Below are 25,261 nucleotides of genomic sequence, written 5' to 3'. Positions count from 1 at the left end.
CTCAGGAAGAAGGGTTTGATTTCCAAAACAAAATGGCCCAATTTCAATCTGGTCCTACACTTTCTCTCGACAGAAACGGGGTACTGTAATTAAATGAATATTTAAACGATAACATTATACACAGCATTGTCAAAGATGTGGCAATGACATGATTGATTGACAGTGATTAGTCTTTAACCAGAATTTTTCAGCATGTCATTCTATTATTTGAGGACAAACGCAGTCCATCAAATGTCTGTTTGAGGTGAGGCAACTTTAGTTTTACTTTTACTTTACTTTTATTTATCCTTTGAAAATAACTGCATGGAACTAACATTTGCAGTAATGTGGCATTTCCTTCATCCCAGCCACGACAGAGGTGCTGACAGGAGTACGGTTTCTAAGCCTGCATCGATGCATCACTGAAAGGCTTTACTGTTTAGTGTTTTTGGTGTAAGTTCACGCCTTTTGGAGATATCCATCATAGAGATGTCTGCCTTCTCTCAAATATTACGGGACTAAATTACACTAAATGGCCTGTGGTGTTGAAACATTTGAAAAAGTCGACAGCAGCCTCGTTCCAGAAATCATGACCTGGTTACATAAAATAAACCACAGACACAGAGCAGTTTCATATCAGAACGACTGTCTTTATATTAGACAGTTCTAGTAGATTACACTGAAGAAGAAAGCAGTTGTAATACATTCTAGTGTAGAAAGAAAACAGTTCCTACATGAAACTGCTCACAACAAGGTCTTGAGTAACTGGGTCATGATTTCTGGAGACACTGCTGAGTGTTTAAATGTATTTTTTGGTGCTCTGAGCACTACCCAATTGGAAATGGACTGTTGTCTCAATCCTTGAACCACTTCACTCCAACAGCTCTCAGTGTCGCTTCACTAATTCTGACCCAAGTGGTCGACTTGTGCCACACGGCAATAAATCGAATTCCAATTTTTAATTTCGTCCTCAAACAAGATTAATTATTGAACTGCTGAATTTACTTGAGCCCCGTCAGTTTCTCTCTAGAGAGCTTCAAAATCAAAAACGAAACAATTATGTGTGCGTAATGACACTGAGCCCCAGTGAGATCACTGTTTACTGGAATCACTGGTGCTGCTGAGACATCGGCCTCATTCGTCGCTGCCTCTGCTCATTTCTGCAGCTGATTTGCAAGCAGTGCTATGTTTCATTTATGAGTAAGAACAGGCAAGATGTGACGAGCAAGAAGGGCACCGCTGCAGGACTACAGAGATGTGATAAAAATGTCTAATGAGGAAGACATTGCATGAAAAATATGCTCGTATTTATTCTGAAAAACATTAAAAAAAAAACAAAAACAAAGTAGACAAACATGCTGGCTTTCTCACCTCAGCGCCACAAACTCTCATATCTCTGCACATCTACAAAACGCTGTCGAGGTGATCATCAGCCACACTGCAGCAGAGCTTGTCCTCTTTACTTATGCATCTGTCAAGCTATAATCTGTATTTACTGCAGAGGAGGAAGAGGCATCAGTCGAATCTTGCAGTAAGTGATGGTGTCAGATCTCTGAGACAGGCCTGACCAAGCAAGTGTGTGATATTTTGATCATTGAAAATCATCATATCAAGCACCACTTGTCAGATTTTCTGTCATATTTTTAAAGATATCTGAAACATCTTTATCTCTCCATGTTTGTCAAATATCTAAATAACCTGCACGATTTTCTAAAATGGGCCTTGAAATTGAAAAACATGATGAAATATTGCCTGAAGTACATCTACAAAGTGAATCACTTCAATCCCAAATTAGACTCAAAGAGAGAAACCTTCGGCATTCAGAGAAATTAAAAATATGTAGATATAAATGTCTGAGAGACAGTCCGCAATAATCCCCGCATCTTGTCTCTAAATCAAAACTGAGTCATCGTATCCACGCCGGGGTCTCATCCTCGACACGCCAGGGTTAGAAAAGATAATACAAGAGCGCCTACGACAAAGACAGGTGCTTAAACTTGTTCAGCCTCTGAGAGAAATGAAACTTCAGTAACCACAGTGAGACTCAAGGTCGAGTTCACACTCTTGACAGCAAAGATGTTCCATGTTGCTTCTTATCTGAGAGAAAATGTCATTTTAAGTGGAAGCGGTGGGAGGCTAAAGGTTTACAGCGGAGTGAAACAGGATCCTGGCATGAAGTGTGGACTTTGTTCACATCAGTCGCTCGTCCTTCGTGTTGCCTGTTGTCAAGTACTGTTGTTTAATCAAGCTGTTGGGTGTCACATTGATTAGCAGGATGTCACAGTAATTAACAAACCTGTCCTTCAACTGAAGGCCCAAACTACGGGCATCAGTATTTATTTGGTCTTCGTTTGTTTTTGTTTCTTCCAGATATGTAAAAAGCATCACAAGTTCAAGCGTGCCTGAGTATTTATCAAAGGAAGCATCTAAAGGAGGGTTACTCACTGAAAGCAGCGATGGCCAGGATGATGGTGACAGCAATGGACACCCAGGACACCCACAGAGCCTTCTTGCGGTAGCTCTGTGCTTCATGAGGCTTCAGGCGCATACTGCTCTCCAGAAGACCTGCAGACAACAACACAGGGCACAGTGACCCACCGTGTGCAGATATGACTCAAAGAGAGAGCAGAACAAGGAAAGAGAGATTTAACAGTTTCACTTAACTTTAGTTTCCATGTTTAGGAAGTTTACACATATTTATTATTGCAATACCAAACTGATGAGTATCAAACTGACTTTAGGGCTGCAACAAGCCATAACTTAATCAATCAAATGTCAAAAATTTGCAAAAAAAGTTCCTCAGAGACTAAAGTCTTCAGTCTCCAGATTTATTCTTTTGTCCAGCCAACGGTCCAAAACACAAAGACTCTTCATTTACTATCATAAATACAAAGAAAAGCAGCAAATCTTCACAATTAAGAAGCTGGACTCAAAATGCAACTCATTTTCTTTCGATCAGCTAATTAATCAATCAACTAATTATTACTGACATTAAAGCGGAGAGGGAATATATCTGTGACTGCATTACGGTGATGTTATTTGTAACCTGTTACCTATTGATAATGACCAGTAATAAGTAGCAATAAATCCCATTACATGTGCCTTCAAAACAGTCTCTGCAGCCATGCTAATGACTCTTAGCATGCGCACAGTGGGGCATGACAGAAAACCTCGAGAACTGTGAACACAAAGCACAGTTAGGGCTGATGGGAATGTAAATTTTGACTGGATTATGTCACTGGGTGAAAATCATAGGATCATAAAAGCGAGTACAGATCATCCATGGGGGGAACATGAATGTCTGAAACAAATTTCATGGCAATTCATCCAAAAGCAGAGACATTTTACTCAAAAATTAAAAACGTTAACCTCATTATGGAACTAGAGGGAAAAGCAGGATTGCCAGAGTGAGGCGGGTTCATCCTCTGGGGAAAACATGAATGTCCATCCAATATCTGACGAGATATTTCAGTCTGGAACAGACTAACCAATCAACATTGTATATTACTGTGACTTTGACGGTTCAACCGTTACTTAAATTAAATCATGCGAGAAGTTTAAAGGGGAAGTGTCTCTTTGGTGGAGCTACTATTAACAGATAAACATCTGACTTGTGACAAGGTGTTCAACCAACACTGTCATTTTGTAAGGGGTCTCTTGAGTTATTAAATTATAGGTACAGTCACTTTATTACACTGGCAACTGTACATCACCCCTTGGTTTGTAAACTAGTGTTCTGAAGCCTCGAGTTTGGCATTATGGGGGTCACCATCTTGGTTTTTTGCAACTAGAACACGCACAGTACCGACAAGAAAGTGGGGCTGGTGTGTGATGAACTGTGACCTAGGTGTTGCTCAGTTTTGGCTCGTCCATTCAGCAGGAAATCACGGCAAACTGAAACTTCACACTATCTTTCTTATATTACAACTAAACAGTACACTGAAATATATTGCTGAAAACAATTTAAACAAAAAATAGGTAATGCACTAACAGAATATTGAATATTTGATCGGAACTGTCTTGTTTAACAGTTTAATCTGAGCCATTCAGAGCCATTTTTTCTGGAGCTGCAATTATTAAATTCTATATTTTCTTAGGAATGTTTTTTTTTTATTTGGCACTCATAGCTAGTCTAGTTTTGTCAAAGTCACGAGGAGCCACAGGACGAGATGGCATCACTGAGAATCACTTATCAATCACATGGTAGCCCCACCCTAAAGCCTACTCTGCTTTATTGTGTATTTTACTCTAAATGTGACAATTATTTACTAAATTAACATTATGCTGTATAGAAGGAGACTTGAAACTAGCGAATGATTGATTAGGGAACTATTTACTCATGATAAATCAAATAAGAAGTAGGGACATTTTGCCATGAAGATACATACAGGCTTAACTTTTCAGACACTAAACCTTTGCCCATTTATTCTACTGTCTTTGGGGCTTGGTAGGGTCTTTAAAGATGCATCCATTCCACCAATCGCCTCATAAAAACTCATCAAAATCCCAGTATTTCAAGGTATGTGCCCAAAGTAATGTAATGCATCTTCATGTCAGGTTAATATCTGATTAGTTAGGAGTGTTCAGACACAAGGAAAAAAACATACAAACACTGTTACTGCTGTGACATATTTAAGAAGTGGAACACATTTTAATGGCTGCCTGTGGTTTTCACTCTTTCCCAAAGGCAACCCACTTTTTTTTTCAAAATCTGTAATCACAGCACTGTATTTTAGGTAATGTCTAAAAGAATGGAGATATGCTTATTCTGCATTCCTTTTCTACACAGCTCTGTTAATAATTTATCATATTGATCATAGCATTAAGGCGGCTGTCATCAGTTATATACGTCTTGCCTACAGAAATTAAGTCTTATTTGTGCGCAGTTTGGAACATCTGGGGACAAATTACAGGAAATGAAAGATTTTTCAGTATAGTGGAATGGATATAAGTGTCAACAGATTTCCACATACAATGTATAGTATAATATATGTTAACTGGGCTGCTCTCCATGGTATTACGCACAGTGTGCGCCCTGGCGACGGGGCACCTGGTGAATCCTAAACTTTAAACATATTTCACAGCGCCTACCTCGGTCCTCTATGCTGTCTGTTATCTTCATCTCCTGGTCCATCTTCAAACCCTCTCCTTGACTTTCTGTGCTGGGCTGCTGCTGCTGCTGCTGCTGCTGGGGGTCCGCCTGTTCGCACTGCCCGTTCGCCGCCGTGGGGTCCACTACAGCCGGCTCCGGGACGGCGGTGGAGTCTGGCGGTGTGGGGTCTGTCATCTTCGCGGCGGGTTGCGGTTCCAGCGAGGCACTCCAAAAATGTCACACCTGGGCGAGAAGTGCGGGCTTTCGGCTGGGGAGAGACCCAGAGACAGAGCAGGAAGGAGGGAGGAGGGAGACTCCGTGCAGGGCTGCAGGTCCAGTTGCGCCAAATTACACACTGTAAGGTGGAAACAGTACCGGAAATTAAAAGATGATTTCAAAACAAGTGCATGTGTGTTGCCTGAAAAAATAACGCCAAAGTGTTTATTTTGACAAATTGCTGGATGTTTTTCGTGTCTGTTTTAACATCTAACGTCTTAGTTATCACAATAGACTGAATAAATAAATAAATAAAAAAGTAGGGACCTTGAACGAGCCTGTTAGGTACTTTACACTATACTGCACATTTCTTACCTCGATTTATTTGACAGCTACAGTTTTCTAGTTACATTACAGATTAAATTTCAAGGAGGATTTATAAAACTACAACTATATACTACATTATCTTCAGTACCTCGACCAGTAAGAACATTAAAGTAAAGCTGAGACATTTTTTTTCAGTGGACTATTACTATTACTACTACCCCAACAGGTTAGCAAGCATCATCATTCAAATATTTACTTCGAATATGTTATTTTCTCTTTCAAAAGTTACATAATATGGCTTGAAGTTAAATTCTGGATGCATAACATTATAATAGACCTTCTTTCCACAGCAGCCATTTTGACATTAAATAGTAGGGCATTACGAGGTTCACTAGAGAATTTCTTGTAACCTTAATTAATATTATCGGTAACACCTCGCTGGAAAGGGTCTGTAATATTATTTTGTTGTATGCGTACTTACTTTTACTCAGGCAAAGTCTTCTTTTAAAACAAATTCAATTGTTTTCAAGTTAAAGTTTTTAGGAAACAACTGTTTATTTTGAAGGAGGTAACCGGTACTAGTACGTCTGTATGCTGACAAACCTGACGACTACAGTCGGTAGAACAGTACAGCAAAAATATTCACAGCAGGCTCTCCAATGCGTGGTCAAACAGCCACACCTGGACGCTAATTACTAACCCCGCTGGAGCGCACGAGACCTGTGTGCTCGCGCTGGAGTGAAAAGCGAGGCCGCTGCTGCGCCACGCGCTCCGCGTCCTCGAGGCAAACATCTGTCCCAGGTGGATTGAACGAGCCGGCTGACGCACAGACAGACTGGACCCGCACACCTGTCACGTACAGTACGCTGCTGGACAGATAACATAGTGAGGATAAGTCAGTTTGTCGTGAACGTAAAGGTATCACATTTTAACTTTACGTCTCTGCAATGAACATTTTTCATCATTCTGCTTTGCGCGATTCAAACATTATATTTTAAGACTGTGGGGTGTGGCGAGTTATGGTTTTGCTTGGAATAATTAGACTATCACATCACACTGGGGTTTCCTGTACCGGGTTGCTAAGATACAGACTTGATAAGCATCCGACAAGGTTAATCTGCGTATTAAAACCGTGCAATTACACGTTTTAATGTATTTACAACTGATAAAGCGCCCATTCTGAGCCAGAAAATCAATCTGCACATGTAAACATGGTTAAATTATATGTGAGGAAGGCAAACAAACAAAAATATATATTTCACACAATATATCAAAACCATACACTGGTATGAATACTGAACTGGAGCATTTAATAGATGGTTTCTTGGAAGCAATAATAAAATTGTTGTATGTTACAACAGTGGCTTTCAAACAGGGGTTCATTTGATTTTTGATTGGATTGTAGGTATCCTCAGCAAAAAATGTGAGAAAAGTTAAAATATAAGTTTTATCACGTTTTAAAAGCTGGAACAAGGGAAGAGAGAGGGACATTTTGATTTATTTTTTTTTACTTCCTCTATAGAAGAAGAAAAGATGCAAGATTACACACAAGACAACCTTTGATATTCGTATTAAGAAGGGTCATGTCCCTTTATATGGACACAGTTTAAACACATTTATCTTGTTTTGACAGAACACTTAGTGCAGAGGGCCTTAATGCTCGCTGAGCTTGACTTTCATTCATGGTCTCTGCCTCCATCTTGTGGTTTAAAGTGAGTACTGCAGGCCAGAGGAAGCTCCACCATGTGGTGCAACATTGTACATGCTGATCTCCCATGGAAATGTTTGATGCTTGCAGCACATCAGCTCATGTGAGATCAAACATTATTTTATCCATGCTTTATGTTATGATGGAGATTGGTATCAGCTGATACTCAAAGTTCAGCTGTCAAAAAAAAATGTCAACTGAACATAAGAGTACATCAGACATGTCCTATGTAACACATAAATTCATAACATTTCCCTGTATTTTTGCACATATCTCTGTTCAGCTTGTAAAAACGAAATGCAAAGCAGTGATACATTGTTTTAAAATCTGGCCCTTCTAAAACAATGTGACTGAGGCCTGCTGTACAGTTTCAAATAGAGAGAACCTAGAGAGTTTATGATTCAAATCAAAATAGACTATTTTGTGGTTGCCATTACATACTGATATGAAATAATAGGGTTCTAGGGATCTAAATGCATTTATTCAATACATACAAACTTACGTTTGTTGTTGTGGACTAAATATTATCTGGCGCAGCAATAAAATATAGCAACAATAAGAGCCATTTACACCGCCGACACACTGGGGGGCGGTGTTCAGAAAACAGATGACCGGTTTATCGGCCTCGGCTGCTCATTTCGTCCTTCCGGTGCCCCCATAGCCCCACTCCCTCCCGATGCTAGCACCGTCGGGCTTGGCTGTGGGAGCGTAATGGCGGTGCACCGGGGACCCTCTACGAAATGGCTCTTCACCCGGGAGCAGCTCGAAAACACGCCGTCTCGACGCTTCGGAATCGAGGCTGACAGGGAGCTCTCTTACCGACAGCAGGCCGCCAACTTAATCCAAGATATAGGCCAGAGACTCAACGTGTATCCTTTCTAAAGCGCTGTTGAAAGCTAGCTGCAGACACACAGACGGGTTAGCTCCGGTTAGCATTAGCTTACAGAAAGGCCGGGATGGCAAAGCTTTTTATAGCTGATATTTTTACTCTGAAAACAAACTTAAAATCTTTCACCATCATGTACTGAATCCTCTTTGGCAACGTGATCTGTTTAACTCCGCTGATATGATGCTTATATTTAAACTAACTCTTAAGTGTTGAGGCCTGCTTGCTAGCTTAGCTATTGTTTTGTCTCTCTAGACTGCAGATTCTATTGTTAGCTTTGTGTCTAATGATATCAGTCATAAATGCATACTGATCACTAGTTCTAAGTGTAATCAAACCCTAATATTGCGCTATAAACTAACTAGTACACAGTTGTAAGCTAACTACTTTATTAGGCGTTTGGTTTCAACTCACAGTGCACGTTTTGCTAGCTGTCCACTCAACGCTAGCTCCATGCTAACGTGCCAAGGTTTCCACACTAAATCTGATGCACTTATTTTCCTGTATATAATCTATGTATTATGCCTTAACTGTGTCCCCAGCTCTCAACTGATTATCAACACTGCTATAGTATATATGCACAGGTTTTATATGATTCACTCCTTCACCAAATTCCATAGAAATGTAAGCACCACTGCAGTGTTGGCATATACCATAATTACTGGTGCTACTGGCTATGAAAACTGACTGAGTGTTTTTTTCCCCCCTCTATAGATAATTTCCCAGACTACGTTGTTCCTGGCAGCTAAAGTTGAGGAGCAGCCCAGGAAGCTGGAGCATGTCATTAAAATAGCCCATGCCTGCGTTAACCCACAAGAGCCTGCCCTAGACACTAAGAGCAACGTAAGTCAGCTATGACTAAGGACCTACTCAGGAAATTGCAGTGACAGAATGTTTGATATTCTCTCCTATATGGACGTGACGTGTGTTTTGCCCAAAACACAGGCTTTATATAAGATAATAATACACCCTTTATGAATTAAAGTGACACTGAGATCAGTTTGGATGAGTCCGCTCTAAGCTTGACTTAAGATATGAATCCTTCTGTTTCCATAGGTGTGACATTGTGAAGCTTATTAGAGAAGAAGCTTTTCTTTGTCTTGTGTGATTTGCTGCAGGAAATTGTTAGACATTTTCCGCAATTTTTCTGAGGTTGAATGGACCAAATGATTAATTAGTTAAAACACATATTGGCCACTACTGCAATTCAGTTTATATAAAGTTTCCATGATGATCTTGCAACTTGAATGATTATTAATTTATAAGTAAATCGCCATTAAGAAATTGTAACAGTCAAAAATGTATTAGCCAATAATAGTGGTTTTGTTTGCAACGTCTCTGGAACTCTCAGGGTTTCACACTGCTTGGTTTGGTCGGCCTTGTTAGTCTTAAAGTGGCATCACCATTTGTTGAAGAAAGACGGGCAAGAGCAAATTGTTTGGAGAGCGTATCTCATGTATTAATAATAAACATCTAATTTGGGTATATAAGTCCATTGTGCTTCTTGCAACCATGTTCTTGTACCTTATTAACCATGTTGACAGTTTGTTGTAGGTAGGAAGAAAGGACAGCGTTAATGTGGTTAACTTAATTCTAAGTGATTTTCGTCACAGCTGGTATTCCCCCTATGTTAACAGGACTGCATTATAAGCTGCAGTGTTTAGTTGTGGAGTTTCGTACACTTAGTGGCCTCTGTTTTGTACGAGCTGGGATGTAAAAGCTTTTCCTCTAACAAATTAACAATGTCCATGTCATAATTCATTTTCTATTATTAGAGTTTTCATACAGAGAATATGGTTTTGTAAGCCACACCACAAGTTTGCATTTATCCAAGAAATTGCAACTCTGCGATTTGGATATTGCATTTGGCCAATATTTAAATTCAGTGTTCAGCTCTATTTGAAGTCCTTTAGGACTTAAAGACGCAGGAGTAACCTCTTTAAATGACGCATCTCTGCTGTCCTTTTCAGTTTTGTCCCCAGGAATGCTGATAAAGAGATGAATCATCAAATTCTGGTTGTTCGGAAGCAGATTTCAAAGTGTTAATTGATCGATCTTTTTCAGGCATTCCAGCAGCAGGCACAGGAGCTTGTAGCACTGGAAACAATAGTGCTGCAAACGCTGGGTGAGTGATACTTTAGGTTCAGTACTTCACAGACTGTGTTTTGTTTTTTTTCTGTGGTGAACTGTTTTATCGGCGCTGACAGTCAGCCATTTTAGCAGCATTATTTCCGTGGAAGTAGTAAGTGCAAACAGCAGAGTTACAGACGTACCACATCGGCATGTTGACATTGGATACATGACATTTGCAATTTGCACTTTGAAATATTTAACAGGCAACACTTGAGGTTCCCTTTTTGAGCAAATATAAATCATAATATCACACTGAAGTTCTGCTTTTTTGCACATGTGGCTCATTATCTTAACTTAACATCTTGATTGCAGGTTTTGAAATAACAGTTGATCATCCACACACAGATGTTGTGAGGTGTTCCCAGCTAGTGCGAGGTATAACCTTCTTTTTCAGCTTTTCTCACTTCACATTACTTTTAAATAACTGATTCAAACACTGACTCTAAAGTAAATTACTTTAAAAATACTATTTCAAGGTATCAGCTCAATTCTAAAATGGTCTTTCTTCTTCTTTTGCAGCAAGCAAGGATTTGGCACAGACTTCCTATTTCATGGCTACCAACAGGTTATTATCCTGTTCCCATTATTGCACTGTAATGGCACACTATAGCTTCCTGTCATGCAGGGCCCCCCTTCCTGTGTCCAACGCCCTATTTGCGCCCGAGTTCCGGGAACCCCCGAAGTGGGGAAGTACCGGCCCGGCTGCTGTGTGCGGTGTATTGTACAAGGGCTCTGTGTTGGCACATGGGGGTTGAATGCACAATGTGGAGTGTAGTGGTGCTGTTTACCTCTCAAGGTTGTTTGGTACGGAGTGCATATGTCTAAAAAACACAAACGCAAGCGGTAGCCTGAATATAGATTGCCACTAAAGATTCTTAAACTTATAGAGTGCTTTGGTAAGTATAGTTTACAGTTCTTTTTAAATTGTTTTTAATTTTTGCACATTTTTCACCCCCAAACAAGCTAACAATGAAACGCCAAACTATACTGCAAACTGAATGCCTGTTGTGTAGGGCACTGTAGTTTTTATAAACATCTCAGAAACATGATGTAGTTGTGTATTGCATGTGCATCTTTGGGTTAGAAAGAGGAAAAGTTTTGGCATGAATATTTTAGATTTAGTACCTAATTTTGCTGCTGTCGTGCTGCTGTTTATTTTACTTGTTTTACAGAGGCTGCTAGTTTGATATGCAAGTCTGGGAGATTGATGTTCCCAGCAGATGATGGCGGACCTGATCTTTAGAGCGTTTGTTCTCAGTTTGAATCCATGCTCAAAGAATTTAGTCTGGATTAAAATTTAGTGACTGTAATACCTTCCTTGATCAGAATGGAGTTATTAAGATACCAGCAATATTTGAGAGATGTACTGCTGTTGTTAGTAATGACACCAGGATATGTTGCACAGCTGAAGCAAGTTACTGTTTTTAATTTTCATACTATTAGTGGTTTGTCATGCAAGCTATGAGGTAAGAAACCTATTATTCTTATAGTCTGCTTTGTAGCTGAGAGTGTTGTTGCTGATATTAACACTAGGCAGCTTCATTAATAGAGTGTTTTTAGTCCTAATTTAACTTTCAGTGTTATTGTTTATAATGCGTGAGAGCCAGTTTGCAGTGTAGTTTGGGATTCAGGGTGCAGAGAAAATTAACTTTAGAAAACCTAAAGCCTAATCATCTGTCGTGGCTACAAACCTCAGTGTTTCTCATTCTCAAAGTTCCCATGTTTGACTAATTTTACTCCAATTCAAGTAGCGTGTGCATTTTATTTAGGAGTAGAGATTTCCTGAAATTATGGAGATTAAGAAACACTGTTAAGGTTTTCTAATTTCCCCCCTTTTTTACATTAAAATCTAAACACAAAAACATGGCCTAATTCAATTAAGTTTAATATTTCTACATTTATTTAGTGTCGTTTGAACCTGATTCATTCAGACATTTAGGAACATGTCCTAACAAACCTAGGTTTTCTTAGCTGTTCCAGGTCTATAAGGTAAGGCTGTGTGTATGTGATGTAACAATAATATTTTATTTATTATCAGTATTGCTTTAAACCTCTATCCAGTTGATTGTATGCTAATGTTACCTCGTTTTAAAGTTTTTATAAAATGTATATTTGTAGTTTGAACTATGCACTTTATAAACCTGTTTTTTTGTAAAAGGTGATGTATAAATAAGGTTTATTTTTTATGTGTATTTGTAAAAAAGCGCTTCAGTTCACGTTTGTATCTTTCTCTTTTGTTTCTTGTGTCCTGCAGTTTGCACCTCACCACGTTCTGCCTGCAGTACAGACCCACGGTCGTCGCATGTGTCTGCATCCACCTGGCCTGCAAGTGGTCCAACTGGGAGATCCCCGTGTCTACAGACGGCAAACACTGGTGGGAGTACGTGGACCGCACCGTAACGTTACAGCTGCTGGATGGTAAGAGCTTCCATCACTTGTTTATCCCATTGAACTGCAAATATCATTACTGCACAGTTTATCATAATGTTTAAATTTGAGTCAGGTGAGATGTTTTTCCCTCCACTGGATTTTAATGGGACTGGATTTGGAGTCAATACAACAGAAGGCTTTTCATGTACTTGAGCTTCTGGCTGAAGGCTGTTTCCTTACAGTCATGAGGGAAACCGACAGGCTGTCTGTGATTTGGAAACAAAAATGTAGAGCTGAATCGATGAATCAATTAATTGTTTTTAGTCATTAAATCTAACCTTCAAAATGTGTCCAATTTCTCATCTTGTCTGACATGATGGCAAACTGGAAATCTTTTGGTTCGAAAGTGTATTTTATAGGGAAACAATCAAGTAATATTTTTCAGTAATTAAAATAATGGATGGTTGCAGGTCTACTCTTTTTGTGAACTAGTTTGACATGTTGCATCCCAATTTTCACCTCTCAGAACAGAGAATATTTCAACAGTAGCATGTTTAAATGTTAAGCTGTGAGCACAAATAGGGGTTAATTATGCAGTACGAAGACAAAGCAGCTGTCTTTGGTGTCCTGCTCTGACTTCCCCTTATCATATGACAAGTGTTCGGTATCGTTTAAGTGTTCTTCGTGGCAGAGTTACGTGAAACGCCATTGTCCACAGATAAATGTTACTACAGGAAACACTGAGCTAAGCTAATGTAAACTAGTTGGCCTCGTTTCTGGTTTCTTGAACATTTGGGGGTTACTAAGGCTACTTTACTGCTGCCAAGTTGCTTGACTAGCAGACACATAACAAATCCAGAGTCTTGTAACTGAGTAGGTTAACTGAGAATAATGCTGGCGACAGGAAGACATGCATGTCTACAGGCATTGATTTGCAGTAGAGTTTGCAGGACTGGGTTTAACTTGAAACTAGTCTAAGTTAAATTTGTGTGGAATTGAATCTGTTCTCGCTGCCCAGACCTACATGTGACTCAGCCATGATGATCAGCAAATAGTATTATGTTTTGGAAATGAGCCACCAGTTTAGCGAGGTGATCGCTGAAATAGTTGTCTTCTTTGTTTTCAGAGCTCACACATGAGTTCCTTCAGATCCTGGAGAAGACGCCCAGCAGGCTGAAGAGGATACGAAACTGGAGGGTACGCCATAAAAACATGCAACTGCATAAGAGCAGTACAAGGGCATAAAGTGTGACTGGTACACGAGAAGACAAAATTTCATTTTAAATTCTGTGTTCTTTTTTAGGCCATTCAAGCAGCTAAGAAACCAAAGACGGAGGGCCCCACGGTGGACAGTGCCTTCCAGGGGACGTCCTTAGACGGCCTTCCTGGTGTCACCAACTCCTTCTTCCCCTCCACCTCTTCATCAGACTCTACAGACATGCCCTCCCTGAACACCATCGCAGTCCCCTTCACCTCCTACCAGCCACTGAGCGACCAGTCAAAGTCCTGCGGCTACGACCAGTTCTCCGAGCCCCACCCCTCAGACTTCACGATAGTGAAACACGAACACAAAGCTGCAGGGGGGTCGAGTAGTAAACACCAGCAGCTTGGTACAAACGCTGCAGCTTTTTCACGGCCGCAGAAAGTCTTGACTCTAGAAAAGTACAGAGAGAAACACGCGGCGGAGCTGGCCTTGCAGAACGGTATAAAGGAGGAGGCGAGCGCAGACATGTACGCGCCTCCTCCGGCTCTTTCCTCGCACCACCACAAGAAACGCTCCCAGCCACAGCAGGCGGGCCAGTCGGGCGACAGCAGGAGGGAAAAGTCCAGCTCTAAAAAGGCTCGGCTGCCTCCTTCTTTCGCAGAGAACGGCTCCGCCACTAGCGAGGAGCTCAAGATGAGAATCAAAGTCTCATCAGAGCGCCATGGAGGCTCGGAGCAGGGCGGGACTCTGCCTGGAAAAGACAAGCACAAAGAGCACGGCGGCCACCGCCACTCAAAACACGGCCACTCGCACGCTTACTCCCTCAGCGGGAACGGCAGAGGGACAATAGATAACCCTTCCTTATCTCTGCGAGCTCCCAGCAGCCACTGCAACGACGTGAGCTCCTCCGGCTCGTCTCGCAAGAGGCCTCACTCCGATGCCGGAAACCACAACCACAACCACCACCACCACTCGTCCAAGAGCCGGAGCTCCAAAGGAGGCCTGAGCTCGTCCCACTACTCGTCAGAGAGCGGCCAGAGGATGATGGAGCACCACGGCCATGACGGCACCAACGGCCTGCTGACCGCCAACGGCCAACACACTGACTACAAAGACACTTTTGACATGCTGGACTCTTTACTAAGTGCCCAAGGAATGAACTTGTAACCCTCGGAGAGTCAGCAGTGTTGTTTAGAATAAGGTATTACCATGTTTAATAGAATTTTAAAAAATGAATTTATTTGTCTTAAGTTATCTGAATTCTGCATCGCCCTCGGTCGTGTCCACACACTGATCATTGATGATTCTCGTTAAAGCTGTCGAAAATGTAAAATTATATGCATAGAGCTGTGTACTACTAGCTTGCAACAAAAAAACAAAAACAACCATGAGATGTTTTAAGAATGTGGCTGGAAAAACGGGATTTTTAATCGTTCTTTTAACGCGAGCTGACATTATGATTTTAACGTGCATGTTTTCAGTCACAAAAGGGAAGACATAGCTAGTGTTCGCAGCCATCGTGACAGTTTACAGACTTTTATTTTTTGTATGTCATACTACATTTTTGTTCCACTAAAAATCTCAGGTCTTGAACTTTTTTGATATAAGAATGAATCTTCCTCTGTTTGGGTTTATTACCTGTATCTGTGGAGATGTATCACCTCGTCCGTTTGCTGACGAAGACGGCAGTGCCTCGGCGTCTGTCTTAGGAAATGTGGTCTGCTTATATTTCAAAGAGTGCATCAATAGTTCCAAAAAAAAACTTTACAAATGTGAGGCCGACTCCATTTGCTGTCTATTTGCTGTCTATTGGGACTTCCAAGGCCGCACCTGAACTTAATGTGCAGACTCATAGAGCTACAAATGAAGTTTACGTTACATCTGCTGTGAAAGTGCATTTAAGATATTATCGGCTAAAATTGCAAAAAGGCCTTGTGATTGTACCTTTGTCAATCGCTATTCAGTATGATAAATGTTATTAACTATCAGAAAATACAGATCTCTACAAATAAGATTGTGTATATAGGACTGTAGTTCAGATTTAAATCTGTTGGTTTTATTGCATCAGTCCAAACTTTCCTCCATTCAGTGTATCATGAGATCTAAAGCAGACTGTATTGATGAACATATCCTCGATTTGTGTATTGGGAGCCCAAATAAAGGTGTAAAAGTGATTTTTTTTTTTCTCTCTCTCTTCTCTAGTGAAATCAGAAACAGTGATTAACCTTTTGCGCTTTTGACAACATTTGGTTGGGGAGGGTACATTTTTCTATTAAGTGATGTTGAACATAGAAAAAAAAACCTTTGTAACAAGTGAAAGAGGTTTTAAAGAGTTTGTTTTTAGGGCAAGGTCCTGCTCTTTCCTTCACTATTGAAAAGCTTCATTTTCTTTTGACAGTTAAAGGGAAGGACAGTTAAACGAGTAACTTCATTATTGAAAAAAGTCTGTGTCAATTAATCATTAAGTCTAGTGGTTTTTGTAAAACATAACCCCACAGCTCTGCTTGATCACAACTCAGCTAACCCTTTATGAACATCAGTAGCTATGTTCTAAATGGGTTCCTTTGAATTTTGAACAGGATTTTATTTAACTGTTAATCTGTAAAAGCACATGTAATAGTGGATGTTACAATATTTTCATACAAAGTGTCAATGTTTAATTCAGTTTTGACAGGTTTGCATTCATACTACAGTTGCTGGTGGACTCGGAGGGTGATTTTTTTCCCCTTGTGCCCTTGTGAACAACAAAAAAAGACATTGCAAAAGTGCCCTCTTGGTTGCCCCTATGGTAGATAAAGCATAAAGTGCCCTCTACGGTGCCTTTCTAGTGGAAGCTACGCAATAAAATGAATCTGAAACTTCTGACTACGACCACACGGAGTGACAAAAGCTGGACATTCAAACCATTTATCCATTATTTTCAGTCTGTTTCAACGGTGTATTGGTCCTTGGATGGTCCATGGACATAGACGCTGCGTCGTACATCCTCTTAAACTACTAAAACATGTCTTTACCTGTCAGGGTCAACAGGACGTTCACTACTTTCAGCGACCTTTTTCAACAGTTTATCCATTACTTTCAGCTAACTTTTTAATTTCCTCAGCTCTCTTAAAGATGTTTTTCACATCAGTTAAGCTACTCAACAGTCCAAAACCCAAAATAAGTTTGAAATATTTAGTTTACTGTTGTAGCAGGAAACCAACATACGGTTACATTTGAGAAACTACAGCTGGTGATTGTTTTTAGATTTACATTTTCTGCTTAAAAGTTGTTTGCTAACTAATTTTCAGTTGATCTGCGACTGTGAATTGATTAATTGTTTCTGCAGAATTTAAGAAAGTTTATTGACACAGAATAGTCAGCTTTTAATCATATAAGGCAGCTGTGATACTTAAACATTCACTGGTGTACTATTGTAAAAAAAAAAAAGTAAATATGTTACAATTAGTCAAATACTGATCACAAGAAAGAGCTCATCCCCAAAACATCGTCCACCTCTGGACAGTTTTGCTTATTTTTCGAGTTTACTACAGAGTTCTCTCTCTGTGTGCAGAGACGTGTGCAAGGTCTTCTTCCTTTTCGAATCTGAACAGTCATCAAAAAATCGACAGGAAGTAGGCCCACTTGGGATCACCTTGACTCAAGTTTCACTCTCGAGTTCAAAAAACGCCATCCTCGGTGCAAAAAAAAAAAAAAAATCTTAAGCCCCTAATTTTGGCCTGGAAAGCACATATAGCGTGCAAAAATGAAAAGAAGTGCCAAATCATGCAGATGGTTTAATCCCAGCCTCATAACATTGGATTTATTCCCCATTGAATTTAAGCCCTCGCTGCATTTGAAGATAAAACAGTCATTTGTCAAACGCCGCCAAAGGAAATTCTCATCAAAACCGAATACACAATGGTCATTTCCTGCTGTCTGTCTGCTTACGCACGCTAGATTGATTAATTGATTATGTTACAGGCTACTTACTGAACAAAACTGATTGCATTAAATATCAGCTTTCAGCACAGGCTATGTTTAAAGCAGCCATATTGGAGCTCTAATAGAGTGCTGAAGTGATGAGTAGTTCGGTTGCTGTGCTGCTGAATTAGTAATGTTAATGGGAGTAACGAGGCATGATTGGAAATAGATGTTGAGCTACTGCATGAGCAGAATATTTAAGTGTTTTTTGCGTTTAAGCATGATTTTTGTGTCTCAATAACTCTGGGAGAAAAATCTCATATTTTCTCTCAGCAGCTAAATTACCTTGAGGGCATTTTTTTTTTTCTTTTGTTCTTGCCAAACGAACAAGCAGGAAAGACTGTTTGACAGTGAAACCTGCCATTTAGTCCCTCGAACAAACCTCAAGGGGGTTTCGAGGTTTAGCTTTGGACTTTACACTCTCACACAATAACAGCGTTGATGCTTTCATTTGTGGGTGGAACATAAATCCAGTTCCTGATAATTAACTAGCACCCTCAGAGCAGACGCAGCGTTTTCACCAAGTATTACCTTCTAATTTTAGCGTGGAAGACAATGGGGAAATTCAGCGGGAGGACGTCAGTGAAAATTCAACCATCTGGACTTTCTCGCATACTGGTGGGAGGGTGATGATTTATTTTCAGCAACCTCTCGAGCTGAATAAGAGACGCCTACTGCTCGAAAATCCGCAGAGAGGAAGAGATATGAGAGAGGCTTTTGTGAGCAACAAATCCCAGAATTAAGAGCCATCTGAAAGGAAAACACCGTCCAAGCTCTAATTACAACTCAAAAGACGGGGGACATATATAGCCGAGTGCAGGCAAAGGTCCCAGACACAAATACCATTATTATCATTACGATTGTTTCGGCAGGTAAGACGGCAAATTAAAAGTTTATGAACTTTAAAAGATGATTCAACATTTTCTCATTCAAGGTTTGCTCCTTTTTTGGTGCCGGATGAGACGGAAAAAGATGACAGCATCATTAGTGTGAATGCTGGGAGCAGAATTCAGCTCAATTAGGACACTCTTCCTACCATTCAGATTTTTCATAACTTTATTACTTTGAGAAATATTCAACATTTTCAGAGATTTTTTTTTTCTTTTTAATATAACTGATGGGATGTTCAAAATTCACACATTTTCAGTTTTTTATGCAACTTCACCCCTTTGCACTTCAAGCAAGAAGTCCATTTAAAATCATCTAATGTTCCACATCTTCTATACATTATGAAATTTATTCAACTTTTCAGTCCCAATCATACTAATTTGACTGTTTCCCACTTTCCCCTCTATTCATACTCCTTCAGTTGCTTCTTCAAACACAGTTAAGACAGCAGGCTTGACTGCAGTTTAGCTCCCAGCCAACAGTAAAGCAATTTTTATCTGCTCATTCACACTCTGCACAAGAAACTCCATTTAAACTTTATAATGCTCATACACTATGAGTCAAGCAGATTGGCGTCAGCTTTTCAGCATCCAGCATTCACACTGCATTTTCATTCTCTAGTTTAAATTTATCTTGCTTGGATAATATCAGCTTTGGCAGCCATATTTCACAGAATTGCCAGTTCTGATGCACAGCAAAAAATCCCTCTTCATGTCATGATCATGCTTCTGAGTTAAAGCGGTTTTACTGCCCCGTGTCCACTAGATGGCAGTGTTACATTTGGCCTTCGACGCCAGCCACAGCCACAAACATCCAGCATCATTTTTCTGTTTTTAGAGGAATTTTTTAAAAAGCAAACAAGACGCAGTGTTGAATAACCTTGAAGAAGGGCGCCGCTTTTCATGCCATAAATCCAAGGTGCCTCTCAGCACACTTTGTGATCCTCAGTCACAGCCATCACACACACACACACACACGTGTGTCAGCTCACAAACTTTGGACTTGATCCATCTAATTAACAGATACAGATAACTGTCGGACGGCGGAGGCTCAGAGGCATTCCAGGAAATGTCACGGCACTTGGTAATTTCAGCGGTGGAGTTGATCAAAAAGGCCTTTGCAGAGCAGCATATGGTGCACTTATACCCATATGAGTCTTAATGCAAATGATGCCCAGGAAATTGTGCAGGAAAGTGGCATAATTATAAGCCATTGAAAGTCCATTGTCATTCCTGTCTGAGAGGTCTCTCTTGAAAAATCAGGAGCTGATGGAAACCCCTCTAAGTACCTGAGATAGAGCCGGAGGGGGAAAATGACTGGGCCTGAGCTGCCATTATGCCATGGTGGCGCAATTATATCCAATGATTGGCAGGAGCATAAATTAGCCTCTGTCTTCATGGTGTGGTTTACTTTTTGTTTCCAACCAGTGCTAAGGTATCCTTTTTTCACATGGTTTAACAAAAAAAAAAAAAAAATCTGCAGCGCTCTCTTTAGCCAGCTGTTCTCAGTGAAAAACAAGACATTATTTCACAGTTTTTCCTCTGTAATTATTCCCTTTACTACCCCAGTTTATTTCTCCGCCCGATGCAAATGCATCCTCTCGTGGCCTGAACACCAGAGATTCATGTTTGTGGTGGGAACCGCAGAGCACCAGCTGTCCTTTAAAAAGAGACAGCTAAAAAAACACACACACACAGTTGATGTGAAATGTCTTCCTCCCTGCTCGTCCCCAATCATCAATAATTCACCGGCTTCGACATTTGAACTAATTATGGTGCACCAATGGCCTATTTGAGCAGGGTCCTGTCAGATGAAAGCTGCGAGGTCCTTCCTGTCAGCGGTGGAGGCAGCAGAATGAAGCGACAGCAAGTGGAGGCTGAAGCCATTAAAATGAATGGAAAGCACCTCTAACAATCATACACCTCTGACACACACACACACACACACACACAAACAGAAACTGCTGCCTCAAGTACACACACACACACACACATTTTAACATCGTCCTTTGCTGCCTCACACACACTCACAGATGTACCACACTGACACAAACACACACAAATAAAGGGGGGAAAAAAAACATGAATTGCCGCCTCACACACACCCACACTCATACAGACACATACAGACATGCATAAACATGATGTGCTACAGTAGCTCGCACACACATAAACACACACACGGTGACGTGCCCGCCACCTGTGTGGGTTGTTTGGCCTCCTCATCCAGACCTCTCTGGTTTTAATTAGCCTGCTGCTGAAGTGTTTTCCTTTTTATATTCTCTGAAGGGCGATGATAACGGCTACAGCCGAGATGGAGGCTCTCTGCTGGTTTGTTTCATTAGGGAGAGCATAATGACCCTGCAATCACAACACCAAGAAAATACCTACCCTAATAATTATTTTCCTCCTAATGGTTCAGTTTATACTCTGCAATGGCTTTTGTCATCAATGCCTCAACCGCTGAAAGCATTTCTTTTTTTCTGTTTTGAGAAATACATCTATTTCTTTTGTGCCGAAAGTCAGGCGAGAGGATCGATACCGCTCTCATGTCTGGACACTTAATATGAAGTCAGAGTCAGGAAACCCTTAGCTTAGCTTAGCTTAGCTTAGCATAAAGACTAGCAGCAGGGAGAGACAGTTAGCCTGGCTCTGTGCAAAGTTGTAAAAATCATATGCAAACATGGAAATATTAACCTTCCTCTGCCACTGGGGGTCTCCCTCACATTAAAACAATAATAAAAGACGTAGTGTGATGACACGAAGCAGTGTGGAATCATGGGAGTTGTTATCTTCACTTAAACAACCGCCTATTTAACATGCCGCTGGCAGAAATCATTTTCATGGAGGATTTACTATTAAACTTTTATTCTCGTTACCTTAATTCACATTTGCGGACTCCTTCTGATGCATCCCATTATTATTAAATTACCTCGAATAAATTATTATGCATTTCTCTGAGCTATAGACAACTGAATCAAGAGAAAATGACTTTCGTCACCACATATGAAGCACATACAGTACAAATATGTTACAAACTAAAGGAAAAACCTAAAGAAACGAGACATGCTTCTATACAGGCCCCAGAGGCTTCACTGAAAGGTTTGAAGAGTGTGAAAATGATATGAGTCATATGCTATTACCTTCACAGGACTTTCACACTGGGATGTACCTCGTTCTCCCATGGAGCACCGCCACAATCACCACAACCAGCCACTGTTTGCTACCTACTGAGTAACAAAGGGCAGAAAGACAAATTAGCGACCATGAAGTGCACATAGTAGAACACTTAGCAGCTAAAGAAGGCTTATAGATTTAGGATCTGCTAGCAAAATTATGAAGCCATGTTTCAACCCAAAGTACCCAGAACGTTTAGTCCCCTGAACAGTTTTCCTTAAGCCCCTTGTTGTCTGCGTTTCCACCTACAGACCTGCAAAGATTAGGCACATTAGTCCGCTGACATATGAAAAAAGTGACAGCTGTTTTTCACGTGATTCTTGCACAACTGTACAACTATGAAAAACAATGTCTCTGGAGTTTAATTTAGACCTCCTGTGGAAACTCACTGGTTCCTAGTCGCTGGGAAAAGTTCCTGTGGTGGAAACGCAGCTAATAAGACGAGCGCTTTTTAGAGACAGCAGTGACCTCCAGAAAAAAAATCAATTAATTGATTTTGTTTGCTTGTTTAGTTTGTTCCAAAAGAAGCTCCTCTGTAGACAAATGGGTTGTATTTTACACAGCATACAAAACAAATAAAGGAGACTTTGTGCAACTAAATGAGATTTGATATCTTTTTGAAGTCTGTTGTATCTAATCCTTAGCCAGCCCCCGGTAGGACTGAGGTTCAGAGCAGAAATATACAGAGGCCAGAATTTTTGATTAGCTGCAGACCAAACGAAGTGACATATAAACATGAATGAACTGCAGAGAAGTTTTGCTCTTCCTTTTCTCCTGACCTTCTTGACCTTAATTTGTCAAATTGATTGGCTAGTTTGCTTTGCTGCTGTTTGTGTAGCAGGACTGCCAAATAACTTTCTATCATCAAGCCGTTAAAAGTTGTAGGACGTCCTGTACTTAACACGACAGAAAGCAGCTATTTGGATCATCAGGTTTCCGTGGGAGATACAGCTGGGTGTCATCGGCGTAGCAGCGAAACAAAACGTTATGGATTATGCGGCCGAGTGGGAGTATGAGGAGGAGGATGAGTTGGTTATTGAGAAAGCTGAATTGGAAAGGTAGGAGTTGAGGCTTTCCAAAGCTGGATTTGGGTCGACAGAGCATAGAAATCTGGTTTTCTGTGTTTGCAGCGGCAGGGTGAAGCAGTGGGGGTGCTGCCAAGGGTTTATTGATATTTTAAGGTGAAGCAGCACAGATGAAAATAGTGACTCTGGTTTCAGCCTTGAGTTATGATAATGGTATCTTGCTTCTATAACTACTGCAGTTTCATAAAATATATTACACAATAATGACAAGCAATAAAACCTATATATTCTCATACCTGCTGCGCCAGACAAGCACAGCAGACTGTGGGTACAAATACAAAGGGATTGTATTTGTGTCCATATTTAACTGTTTTTCTTTTTTGATCACCTATGGTGCCATAATGCGATGTCAAGTATTACAGCACTGACATTGAGATAATGATGCAAAAGGATTGTTTTGCTGCTAAAACATCTGTAATCTTCTATCAACACGTCCTCAACTGCAGAGGGGTCTGTGTGTGTGTGTGTGTGTGTGTGTGTGTGTGTGTGTGAGGTAGCGATTTATGCTTTTGTGTGTGCATTTGTGGGTGTAACAAAGCTAATCCTCCGTGTGTGTGTCTGAGAAATATCCCGAAGATGAGATGCACCTGCTGCTGGGTAATTCCTCCAGTGTGTGTGTTCATGTCCTCTTATTATCTTCCCTTTCTTCCTTTGGATCTCATTAATTTGACGAGGGCTCGATCACGTTACAGCACATCCGACACCATGAATACCCTCAGCATGGACATGTTTATGTTTATCCAGTACAATGTAAACCTTTTTATATGTAAAGATGCTGTATCCTTGTTTATTTGCTCTGTTTCTCTGAATATGCTTGATTGTTGTATTTACCGCTCGTATTATCTTCATTACTCTCTATCTGCCTCTTCTTCTCTGCAGCTAAAGCAAGCGAAGTTCCCCACAGACTTTATTAAAATTTTATCTGAATTTAGCTAATCTGTTAAGGAGCCGCCACCATGATGCTGTATGGTGTGTGGAGAAATGTACCGCAGTCAAACATGAACGGATACACGGATCAAATAATAAACTGCGCTGTTTTCCTGGTGTTGTCAGAGAACAATGGGTTGTTATCATGAGCAACACTAATTAAACAAGAAAATGACGCGAATGAGTCTCTTTCACAGACAGAAATATGCTGTTTGATACATGCTTTAATATGTTTTCATACCTGAGAGAGACTGAAGGACTGAAATGCTGAAAATAAATAAATAATTAGTGTATGTGGGACTAACAAGGACTAACCAAGGAAATAAAAGGCAGCAGTGAAGCCGATATTCCTGTCTATTCACGACCCGTGAGCTTAAAAGATGTAAGGATCTCTCAGTAAGGAAGATAATGGATGATGGGAAGGTCAGAAGACTCTAAAGGCCTCAGTACGTCTCAAGTAAAGGGCTTGTTAGATTGTTGCACGGCGTCTGAACCCCCCCTGCCCTCCGCTCATTTCCAGAACTGGAATCCACAAGGGCTTAGAGTCCAAAAAAAAAAAAAATCAATCAAATGCCCTCAAGGAAAGACTGTTCAAGAGTGTGCCATTATCCCCAATGCCAGAAAAGGACATTGAATCTGGATAATTTGTGTTCGATGACAGTTTGCCAAATCCAGTTCTTGCCTCCTGCATTCTGAAACTTTGGTATGGTTATGGTTAGGAAAAGTTGTGGAAAACAAACTATTGTTAGGGGAGTAGTTTCATAATTTTGGGAACAATGCCTTTTTTGTTTGCCTCCTTTTCCTGTAAATGTGACATATTCACATCTTAAGTTAGCTAATGCAAAACATGAGCCAACACACTAGCTAATGTTAGTAAAATGCTGCCTAACTATGTAGCTAATGATTGATGTAGATTAGCTCGTTGCTCTTCCAGGTCCTCCAGCAACATCTTTTAACCGTCTTCAAAATTTGTTTTTCTCTTCGACGTAGAAGAGTCCAGTGTATAGCATACCTGACCATCTAACAAAGCTTGCTTAACTGTGATTGGAGCAAAGAGGGAGAAGGGGTGGGACACAATATATCTTGTATGTTATCTGTGTTTTTAATTGTATTTCAAGGTGGATCTGAACGTTTCTCCAAAGGAAAAGCTGCTTGTCTTTCTACTTCATCTATTTTTCAATCAGCACATTTGACTTTTGTGTGAAATAGAGGGAGTCAAAAGTGTTTTTTTATGAGGTGAATGGAAGCATGTTAACACCAACATACATATTTTGGCTATTTTGGAACCAATATGAGCTTAAGCTACA

The 25,261-nt window shown here is 40.4% G+C and overlaps 2 protein-coding genes across 3 annotated transcripts in view; one reads left to right on the top strand and one right to left on the bottom strand.

Moving 5' to 3' along the window:
* Positions 1 to 6,833, bottom strand: part of LOC146304791 (transmembrane protein 163a) — a 32,854-nt gene extending 26,021 nt beyond the window's left edge. The window contains exons 1-3 of one of the 2 annotated variants that reach the window (XM_084713564.1): positions 6,315 to 6,833; positions 5,071 to 5,426; positions 2,425 to 2,544 (exon numbers count right to left, since the gene is read on the bottom strand). In XM_084713564.1, coding sequence (XP_084569690.1) covers positions 2,425 to 2,544; positions 5,071 to 5,266 — 316 coding nt within the window. In that variant the 5' untranslated portion in view covers positions 5,267 to 5,426; positions 6,315 to 6,833. Of the gene's footprint in view, positions 1 to 2,424; positions 2,545 to 5,070; positions 5,450 to 6,314 lie in introns of those variants that run through there. The other variant, XM_084713565.1, reaches the window with a different exon arrangement.
* Positions 6,834 to 7,976: 1,143 nt separating this feature from the next.
* On the top strand, positions 7,977 to 16,089 carry ccnt2b (cyclin T2b). The gene is made up of 9 exons (XM_084713593.1): positions 7,977 to 8,191; positions 8,751 to 8,832; positions 8,923 to 9,051; positions 10,273 to 10,333; positions 10,654 to 10,716; positions 10,861 to 10,906; positions 12,596 to 12,759; positions 13,838 to 13,908; positions 14,015 to 16,089. The coding sequence occupies exons 1-9, from the start codon at positions 8,034 to 8,036 to the stop codon at positions 15,080 to 15,082; spliced, it is 1,842 nt and encodes a 613-aa protein (XP_084569719.1). The 5' UTR covers positions 7,977 to 8,033; the 3' UTR covers positions 15,083 to 16,089.
* Positions 16,090 to 25,261: the final 9,172 nt, after the last annotated feature.

This window comes from Lutjanus erythropterus, chromosome 24 (genome assembly GCF_056507025.1).
Source record: "Lutjanus erythropterus isolate fLutEry1 chromosome 24, fLutEry1.hap2, whole genome shotgun sequence".
In the NCBI taxonomy this organism is placed as follows: Eukaryota; Metazoa; Chordata; class Actinopteri; order Lutjaniformes; family Lutjanidae; genus Lutjanus; species Lutjanus erythropterus.
The sequence above is the reverse complement of the archived record's forward strand: the minus strand, read 5'-3'. Positions and strand labels throughout refer to the sequence as shown.